At 42.1% G+C, this 11,112-nt stretch overlaps 1 protein-coding gene across 1 annotated transcript; it reads right to left on the minus strand.

Moving 5' to 3' along the window:
• Positions 1-851: 851 nt before the first annotated feature.
• On the minus strand, positions 852-1,772 carry LOC308353636 (ribosome production factor 2 homolog; the record flags this gene model as incomplete). The annotated part of the gene is made up of 1 exon (XM_080820589.1): positions 852-1,772. The coding sequence occupies one exon, from the start codon at positions 1,770-1,772 to the stop codon at positions 852-854; it is 921 nt and encodes a 306-aa protein (XP_080676715.1).
• Between the last annotated feature and the right edge of the window lie 9,340 nt (positions 1,773-11,112).

An 11,112-nucleotide genomic window follows, 5' to 3' on the forward strand; every position in this document is an offset into this window, starting at 1 on the left:
CTTACACTGTTGGTGGGAATGCAAACTGGTGCAGCCACTTTGGAGAACAGTGTGGAGATTCCTCAAGAAGTTAAAAATAGAGCTTCCCTATGACCCTGCAATTGCACTACTGGGTATTTACCCCAAAGACACAGATGTAGTAAAAAGAAGGGCCATCTGTACCCCAATGTTTATAGCAGCAATGGCCATGGTCGCCAAACTGTGGAAAGAACCAAGATGCCCTTCGACGGATGAATGGATAAGGAAGATGTGGTCCATATACACTATGGAGTATTATGCCTCCATCAGAAAGGACAAATACCCAACTTTTGTAGCAACATGGACGGGACTGGAAGAGATTATGCTGAGTGAAATAAGTCAAACTGAGAGAGTCAAGTATCATATGGTTTCACTTATTTGTGGAGCATAACAAATAATATAGAGGACAAGGGTAGATGGAGAGGAGAAGGGAGTTGAGGGAAACTGGAAGGGGAGGTGAACCATGAGAGACTATGGACTCTGAAAAACAACCTGAGGGTTTTGAAGGGGCGGGGGGTGGAAGGTTGGGGGAACCAGGTGGTGGGTATTAAGGAGGGCACAGATTGCATGGAGCACTGGGTGTGGTGAAAAAACAATGAATACTGTTACACTGAAAATAAATAAAAAATTAAAAAAAAATAAAGGAGGAGCCATGGGGACTATGGTTCTCATCTTCTCTGCCTTCAGTCTTCTTCTTCTTCTTTTTTTTTTTTTACCATACTATAAAAACATTTAATAAAATCTTATAAAAAACTTACAAATGACTGATGATTGATAATTCTCTTAAGTAAACAGACTACAATAATAACATTATAGTCACTGGCTAAGTTCCATCAGTTTTTTTTCATTCTCTTTGATTTTTTCTCCTGGTCTTCTGTTATCCTTTCTGCAGGTCGCTTCTTCAACCCCTTCATTTTCCTGGTTTGTAGTTTGCTTAGGTCTTGCTTCTGCATATGAATCCTTCCATAAGTTGTACTAAAAGTATCATGGGAGACATTTTTCTTCTTCTTTGGCTTGAGGGCTTTTGGCATTTTCATAGATAATTTATGAAGATCATCTGATGCCAGAAGTGTCCACCTCAGAACCAGATCCAATGAGGGTCCCATCTCTTCCAATTCAATCCTTGGTGTTCTGCAATCAGATTTCTCCAACAGCAACTTATAGCTCCAAAAATAAATCTTCCCGTTCAGTGCAGTGAAGTGCAGAACATACTCTAAACCAGTCAGGTGGATATTTGCTACTGTGGGGCCTCTGAAGAAATCAATAAGAAGACTTTTTAGCCTTCTGTAGTCTTCTGTTACATCAAAATCATCACCAGCAAATATTAACATGGGTTTTGTTCCCTCAGGACATTTACTATTCTTAATATCTTTTAGAGAGACAAATTTCTCGATACCTAATTCAATCATATCCAGCACATGGGAGTCATACATAAGACCTATTACTAGATTATTTGGCCACTTCTTTTTATGGGAGCCAAACATAAATAAAGAGCAATCTGACTTCTTTGAAAAGAATTCCAATGACGTCTGATCCTCAAATGGTCTTGTAATGTTTTTCTTTTTATACAGAACGCCATACGGTTTCTTCAGGGCATACACATCTTTAAGTACTTGTGTCACCATGGAATTTGCATTTCCCCCTTTAATCAGCATAGCATTTTTAATATTTTCACTGAGTTTCGGTTCTCTCTTCTCAAGGAATCTCTTGGCTCTTTTCATTTTGGGCTTTACAACTCGATCCAAAGTGTCCATGGCTCTGCCTTCAGTCTTCTTATCTGAAAGCTCAATTATCACTGTGGGTTATTAGAGATGGGAGAGAAGAGAGGTAGAAGACCTTTCCCCTGTCCCACTGCCACCACTTCCGTGCCATTGGCTCAAGCGTACAGTCCCTCCACAGTGTGCTTTCTCCATCTCTTGTCTAGTACCAGTCCTTCCTTCAATACCCAATAGGTCATCCATTGCAGACTAATGGCTTCCCATGCCTCAAAAATAATTTCACCTTTCAGTCCCCTGTAGACTCTACCCCACTTATGTGGAATATACTTCCAGCATCTCTTCTTGTCAGTCTTCCGGATGCTTCTAAGTGAAGCCCAAATGGCATTTCTTTTAAGGATCTTCCTGGGTTTTAACACAGATAACTGGATTAACCCAGCACCATCAACCAGGTATCCCAGTGGGTACAAATATATGCTCCCCCCCATACACACACAGGGAAGGAACTTTGTCTTATTCTTCTCTGTATCCACAGAAACTACCACAGAGCCTGGCCTGGGATACTTTTTATATAGTCGAGTGAAATAAAAGAGGGTATGACCAGAACCCCTTGTCCTAGCTTCTGCAGTGGACCATAAATCAGGCTGTGTGTTCACTGAGGGACTGCCTTTATGTTCTGTCCCCTTCCAACCTCTGATTTAAATATTAACAGACTCAACAGGGTTAAGGTTTGTCTCCATGAAAATGGAAACTGGTTTGGTTTAGAATTATTTTAATAGTGAAAATGGGAAGATGACTGATGAATCATCCTCCTTAGTCACCAATGGGCCAAAGCTTAAGATACACTAAGAAGGAACTCTGCCCTTAACCACATGCGAAATGAAGACTGTCCACTGGGCTCTCCACCCACCATCCCTTTCCATGATTTTTGGGCCAGGTTTCACTGGAAGTATTGTGGAGCTGTTTTCCATTGACACAGAGGTGGAGCACAATCAGGACAGGCCATAGTAACAAAAGGCAAACATTGAGGCCACAGCACCGGGTCTGAATTCATAGTCCTATTGTCAGTTCTATTCTCCCAGTGTTCCTGTGGCCTGCCTATAAAGTCACCAGATGCTATGAAGGCAGAGTTTTGACCACTGGCATGACTGTGTATGTAAACCCATCCCCTCCTTTTTCCCTACAATAAGGAGCTGAGAAATCCTAAAATTAAGAAAAAGTAATTGCAAACTTCCCTAAGTCAACATGTATTTATTGAGGACCTGCTGTATGCCAGGAGCTAGGCATGAGGGGTACCATGGTAAACACACACAGCCACAGCCCCTACTGACATGGCAGATAGCCAAGTGGTGAGGAGCATGAGCTCTGGAGCCAGACCACCTGTCTGATCTGATTACCTACTCTGACACCTAGGAGTCATGTCACTTTGAATAAATGAATTAATTTCTCTATGCCTCAGTTTCCTCATGCTTAAATGGGAATGATAATAACATTATCTACCCCTTAAGAGTTATTTTAAACATTAAATAACACACATAAAGCCTGTGGGAGATAGTAAACTCTCAGCAAATTTTAGCCCTTTGTGTTTTAATTTAGTGAGGGACACAAACATCAGACAAAACAGTCACAATTACACTGGAAACAAACAGGATTAGAAATGAGCCATAAGTGGTATGATGGTGAGAATGAACACCAGGGATACTTAAACTAGTCTAATGGTCAAAGAAGTCCTCCCTGAGGAACTGTATTGTGGTAAACATGAGGTGGGAGTTGTTCAAGGCATAAGTAAACCCTGCGGTGAAGAATACAGAGCACATTCTAGAAACTAGAAGAGGAGTGAAGCTGGAACACCTCCCCTAGGAGTTGAGAAGTATGGGCCAAGTGAAGCGGTCAGCTTATATGCCTTAATGAGGGTCCAGCAATGGAATGGAGGAGGATGACTGGAATGGAAAGTCTGGGGAAAGCAGAGGGCTCTTTAGAATTACACAGTCAAAATCACTCTAGCAGGAGGAATATGAAACTGGTACAGGGATCCAAAGAGGATTTCAAGCAGGAAACAAACCTTTGCTATGTGAAATTGTATTTTTTTAGCTAGCTTGAGGAGGGGCACCTGTCTCAGTCAATAAAGCATGCAACTCTTTGACTCAAGGTTGTGAGCATGGAACTCCTTGTGGGCATGGAACCTACTTTTAAAAAAATCCCTCGAAAGATAGCTGAAGGAAAAAGTAACCTGTGGAGGGGCCCCCTCTTAATAGCCTCATATCCTTCTTCCCTTTGACCCTAGCCCCAGCATGTTACCCCAGCAGCAGAGAACGTTGGTCACAGAGAAGCTTGCATTCAGAGCACATGCCATGAGCCATGAATATTTACATGACACCAAAAAGGAGCAGAGGTTTCAAATTTCCAGAGGAAGAGTTGCCATGAAAAAAGGAGAGAGAAGGAGATGGGCATTTGAGAAAAAATGGGAAAGATAGAGGACTACCAGAAGAAGGAAGACAGAATGTCATTACAAAGAGAGAGTGACCACATGACACTCATTGGGTAGGCCAGTCCTGGAAGTCCCCAAAGGATGCGAGGCCTGGGCAGGGTCTCCATGCTCCTCTACAACACTATGGTCAATTTTCTACCTAGGACTCTGAATGGCTTGTATTTATCTTTGGAACTTGGCACCAAAGCTCTTAATCTATACCAAATATGTGAGTGTGTTTCAGGGAGCAGGAGAAGGCAAGGAAAAGAGTCAGGAGGTAATGGTCTGATAGTCTCCCTGTCCCATCATTGGCCATTCCTTACCTATAGCCATCACCTTCCCAGTGGGCTCCTCTGGGGAAGAGATTACCCCACAGACAACTTTATTCCAATGTGTTATGGGACTTGAGGAGGACATTTTCTTTTTAAGAACTGAGTTTCCTGGGGCACCTGGGTGACTCAGTAGGTTAAGCCTCTGCCTTCGGCTCAAGTCATGACCTCAGGGTCCTGGAGTCGAGCCCCGCATCAGGTTCTCTGCTCAGCAGGGAGCATGCTTCCAGCTCTCTCTCTCTCTCTGCCTGCCTCTCTGCTTACTTGTGATCTCTGTCTGTCAAATAAATAAATAAAATCTTTAAAAAAAAAAAAAAAGAACTGAGTTTCCTCTAATATAAAATGAGAGACCTGGACCAGATAAGTTATAAAGACCTCATGTGAAGCCTCAGTTCCATCCACAATTCTTGACAGAGTTCATTGGTCCCTTTTTCTACCTTTTTCTGTTTTAGATTCTTAGACTGCCAGAGAGAGAAACCCCTTTGTCTTACCTACAACAGATACAAGGTGGAGCAATATGCCGAGATGGAGGAGAAGGGGGAAGAAAGATACTTCTAGTCAGGAGGCATCAGCTCCATAATTGGCTGGGCCCAGTACAACACAGAAACATGAGGCCTCTTGTTCAAAAATTAGGAATTTCAAGACGGCAGCAACAGAGCACTAATCCAGACCCAGGGCCTAGTGTACCTGCATAGGTCAGACACCTATGAAGCCAGCCTAGCTCCTGATTCAACGCCCTTTACTATGCACTGATTTCTCTTTGTTCCTCTTCCCATTCCCAGCCTCCATTAGGTAGTAAGTGATAGAAAAATAAATGCCATTTTGGGTTTGAAAGACTATGATGAGATTCTTAAGAACAAACTATTCAACCCCTAGAAAGAAAGCCAAGAAAGAATAGGAGTTGAAGACCATCTCCTCTGTTTCTAACCCTCTCCAGCATGCTCTTCACTTCCAAGAAACTGCTGTGTGAGTAGAAAAACAGGTCAGGATATGGAATTCAGGGGGTTAGTAGTTTTGGGTTAAAAAAAAAATCACAAGTAGGGTTTTCTGAGTAAAAGTCAATAAACTATAGTAGGTGGGCAAGAGGAACTGTCCCTGACCTCAAGAAACAGCTTAGGACAATCCATATGTCTTGGTTCTTGAGTGAGTTACACAGAAAGACCATGCAGATCCAACAAGATAAATGGGGTCATTACAACCCTTGTTGTTGGGGGGGAGGGGTGTGGTCATAGCACTGACAGACACAACTGAGCCACCACATGGACAAGCCAGGGTATGAGAGGTCAGTGGACATGATGTTTGGTATGACCCAAAGGTGTGATAAGAGCGCCAAATAAAGCTAAAGCTACCATGTGCTGGCTACATCAACAGAAGTATAAAGGCCTGGGCAAAGAGGGTGAAATTCATTCTGTGCCAGTGTTGAGCATAGACAGAGCAACAAAAATGTTCTCTGTTTTAAGCTCTTCACTGCAAGTGAGAAAGTGAGCAAGTGGGGGAGGGTTATAGTCCAGGAAGGAGAAAGATCTCAAAATGGTACCACCTGAGAAACAGTTGATGGAGAATGGAGTTCTTTGCCTAAAGGGCAGAGTCAGGGATTCATGGACATGTTTGAAAGGCTGTCATGTGGGAGCTGGATTCAGCATACTCAGCGTGGCTCTAGATATCAAGAGACTTGGGTGGGTGGAAGACAGGAAGACAGGACAGGCTCCTGTCACCGGAAGTGGGTGCAATGTGCACCTGTGCATGCTATTGCAAACTAGGAGTTCTGCTGGGTGGGACCCCTGGGTTCTCTTCCAAACCCAAGAACTCCTGGGAATCAAACACATGAAAAGACAGTGGGTGTCTTGAGTCTTGATGTGATATATTTCACAACCAAAATCAACATATTTCAAAGATTTCATAACTACAAGGACGGTAAGAAGGAGGGGGAGTGCCGGCATCTACAAAGAGTTAACTGGAAGAGCACAGGTTGGACACTTGACAAATGCCTTTCCAAGGGAAGAGTCACCCAAGACACTGCTGCTGGCACATGACAGGTACTAGTCGGGACGAGGGCTAGCACAGATTTTTGGCTTGACATGAAGTAAGTCATCCTAAGGTTACCCAAGGCTGGCCTGGAAACAGATAGTAGTGGCTGTTCTCTAAAACCATTTCCTTTGACCAGCCTTGAGCATGGAATAACAACAGCAGCATCTTCTGGTTGTGGTAAGAGAGAAAGCAACAGAAGTCTCTCTCTCTCTTTTGCCAAGCCTGGGTCCTGTTTCCTTTTACAATCATATAGTGCTTTTGTCAAGCCACTCTAATTCCCCATCTGTTTTCTTTGGATTACCCCACCCTGCTGTGGGAAAATTAACTCTTTGGCATGTCCACAGGTACACAACCATGTAGACATCCACCCCCGGCAACACATCTTCGGGAGTCCCACCAAGGCTACCAGGTTAAAAGAAAGGCTTAAAGTCTAATTAGAGTCTAATGAGCTGTGCTAATTGAGATCATTCTTACAAATTGTTTAAAATTCTAATGAGTTGGCCTTAAATGGAACCTCCAGTCAATGTTTACTCTGGCTCTGCCCCAGCAAATTTGTAAGACAAATGCAATATCTCCATCCTTGCCAGCCTCAGTGAAAAGGGGGTATAACATTACTGGACGCCAGATACTCACAAGCATTAATCACCCTTTTAGGCTGCTAAAATGCTGTCAGCTACTGATATAAAAACTGATATCAAACACAATGGGTGTTTTCTAGGAAAGTAGCATTCACCATGTGCCAAGCACTGAGTTAGGGGAGTCAAGAACTCAGGACAAACACAGACACTTGCCTGACTTCATCCAGAATTTCTAAAGTCAATGTGTGCATGTTGGTGGTGGGGGTGTGTGTGTGTAGTGAGTGGGGTGGAGGAGGATCACAGTGGGGAAAAGGGAGAGTAATTCAACTATTCCTCCAATTCAGATAGCAAAATTTTTATAGCAAGACTTGGGATCCCATTCATTCCAGATAACTAGCTACAATAACATCTACAGGGAATTTAGTTACAATAGAGCTTCATAAAGATAATGAAAACCTAGACAGATTGCCCAAACACCTAAGTAAAAATATCTCGGTTCCTGCTCCTGCACACACACATCATGGCTTGTAACAGCAACTTTGGGGCCTGGACACACAGTCAACTTTGGTTGACCCACAAAACAAGGGCTACACCACCACTCTCACCAAAAGAGAGTTCTCATGGCAACTGGTTCCCGGGTGGCTCCAACTGAAATGAATGAAGTCTCATACCAACAGTTCTGACTGATGGAGCCTGTGATCTCACGCCTGTGCCCTGAGAATTCTGGCTCCTACCTCGAGGAAGCGTAATTTATACTGTAAATTGTTCCCCAAATGTAAAAGGAATATTCAAAGTTGCTGAGCACTCACAAATGGGGCAAATTCCCTTTCATTCATCTTAACAAATAAGAGACTTAAAGGTGGAAATTTAAGAGGTGGAGCCCAAATTGACCTAAGCCAAGCTCCAAAAACTATCTTGGTTCTGCAGTGTCTTATTGCCACCTATAGAAATGGCACAACAAAGCTATACCTTTGGCCTATGCTTTGTCTGTCCATGTTCTAGGAAGCCAGTAACCTGGAAAAAAGAAAATGGCCTCAAACTTGATTCTTGAGGCAGGCTTTCTAGGATGGATCCTATGTTATCATTGCTAAAATAGTTTTAACAATTCAGTCTCTCCTTCAAACTGACTTTGTCTTCAGTTATCCATTTTCTTATGATCATCCCATTAAAAAATTAAACAGGATGGTGGGCCCAGGGTGGCTGAGTCCATTAAGTGTCCAACTCTTGATTTCGGCTCAGGTCATGAAGTCAGGGAGCTGAGATGGATCCCCGCACTGGGCTCTGTGCTCAGTGGGGAGTCTGCTTAAGACTTTTTCTCTCCCTCTGCCTCTGCCCTCCCCATGAGTGTGATAAATAAATAAATAAATAAATAAACAAACAAACAAAATATTTAAAAAAATCAAGGAACACCAGAGCAAATATCTATACAAACTTGTATGCATCTTCATAATTATCAAAAAGAGAACTCTATTACATGAATACGATCATTTTGCCTGTACCAAAAAAATTATTATGACAATTAAATTGGAGTAAGGGCGGTGAGAGAGAAGCACAGTTTAAATGCTACAGGAGTTTGGAGGCGGTAGATCATGGGTCTAAAAAAAAAAAAAAGGTTGGCTCCAAACCAAAAGGGTCATTGATGCTGACCCTGAAAAACAAGTAGAATTTCAACATGACAAAGGATTCAAGAGGATTCCAAATGAAGGGAGAAGTGTGTGTCAAATGAGAAGCCAATGATGGGTAAAGATGCACCATGGAGATAAAGGCTGGAACCTGAGTCAAGGATCTTGAATAGCATGCTAGCAAGTTCAACTCCCATTTGGCAAACACTGGGGAATCATAATGTTGGGTTAGTGGCCTGAACTATCAGATCCGGAGCTTAAGAAGAGGAATTCAGATGTAAGTGTCCTGTGAGCTAGAGAACAGGGAGAACTGCAGACCAGATATAAAACACATCTGACCCATTTTCACCAGAACCAATTTTCTTCAAAATATTCCCATTGTATAGAAACAATGACCAAGATCAGAATAGGATTTTCTTAGTAAGAGAAATGCTTTCAACTAACATAGGTAAGCCTACACCATGAGTAAATCAGTACATTGTGGCCCAGAAACCAGGCCAGATGTTTTAAGTTGCCATTGCTGTAAACTGCTGGGCCATGAAATTATCTAATATTACTGCTACAGAGGGGTCTCAGAAACCACCTCATCAAACCCCTTCATATGTGTGGGAAAACCAACATCTAGAAAGAAGCCATTGGGCTTGTGCAATAGAGTAAAGCATAGAATCAATCATTGGGTCTACTAATGAATGAATAATGTTCAATTTTCTCCTGTGCTCATAGTCCAAAGACAGGGACAAATGTTCTTTCTCATAGAGGGCCATATGGCACAGTGGAGGCCAGTGTTCACATTCCAGATTCTCCACCTACTACCTGGGTGAGTGAATTACTATCTATGCCTCTGTTTCCTTTTCTCTAAAAGGGGGGAGAATAAGAGTACCTTCTTCATAGGGTTGTTATGAGCTAATTTATATATAGTTCTTAGAACAGTGCTACCACAGAAAAGGTGCTCCATAAGTGTTAGCCATCTGTATCTATAATTCAAGTGACAGACTGGGGTGACCAGTTCTCTGTATCTGAAGAAACTCAGCCAAGATGCTGAGGAGTTTGGAAAATAGTTCAAGCAAAAACAGCAGAGAGGATCGAGGTATAGCAAAGAGAAGTATGAGTTGTAGAAAAGAGAAGGAGGAACATGGCAGTTGCCCTCAAAATCTGTGTCATGGCAGATAAGGGTTTATTCTCTTGTCACAGTGGCAGAAAGAACTAACAACAAGGGAAAATAGGCAGATTTCTATTTATAGAAAGAATTTCCAAAGTAGAACTCTTCCAGAAGAGGAGTAGTTAACTTCAACCAGGAGGGAGTATTCTATCAATGGACATGCCCAAGCCCTGAAGATCAGCAGGACGGTGGCCAAGCATCAAGCAGTCTGGGTTAGGAGGTCAGCCTGCCCTACTCTATGTCCCCATCTTAAAAATAAGTTCAAAATGTTCAGCATTACTGTTTTATTGAACAAACAAAATAAGAAGAAGTAACAATAATAGGACTTGAAATAGTTTACAAAGCAATTCCACCTTTAGTGTTCCATTGAAACCAGACCCTACAAGGGAAGTCTTCTTCCGATCTTATTAATGGATGTGGAGAGGTAAACTGACATAACCAGAAGCCACACCATGAGGGTCTTGTGACAACTGTTCAGGGTTTTTTCCCCCTGCTGTACTGTGTGTAGCCAGGCAAAGGTCACAAGTGAACTTAACCTAAGAAGTCGGGCATAGGCGAGACAAGATGGTGTGCCTATAGGTTCACAGAAAATTATCCCTAAGAATTCTAGGGGCTTCTAGTTTGGAGAGGTTCCACCAGGGCTTTGGAATATGGGTGGCAAAAGAATATTCTTCATCAAACTGGTATCTTAAAAATAGTAAACAGAAATCGAATTTAGATGCAAAGCAATCATTTAAAACAAAACCTAGTTATTGGTCTTGCTTCATAGGAGTTAAATACTTAATTATGTCTCTTTTATAATTGATGGGTTTCCATGCATTGCATGATAAACTAAGTTTCTAGAACATAAAATATTTCAATTTGTTTGCATTTCAAAAGTCACTCACAGACACACAAATTCTAATACGGTTCCTAGGTAAAGAAATAATTACTTTGTAAAGTTCTTTTTAGTTTATAGTATACTTTCCCGTCCATCATAACAACTAAACTTAAAACAATGCTATGTGATATGGACCATCATCCTTAATTTTATGATCAAAGACCCAAAAAGGGCTTGTGCAAGGTCACCCAGATAATTAGGACAAAAACCACAGAACCAAAACCTGCTGACACCACGTTTCATGCTTTTCTCAGCACAACAGGGCCATGGTACAGTGACATGAGTAATCTCAAGCAAGCTAGGGTTGATACCTGGA

Source organism: Martes martes (genome assembly GCF_963455335.1).
Source record: "Martes martes genome assembly, chromosome: 12".
In the NCBI taxonomy this organism is placed as follows: Eukaryota; Metazoa; Chordata; class Mammalia; order Carnivora; family Mustelidae; genus Martes; species Martes martes.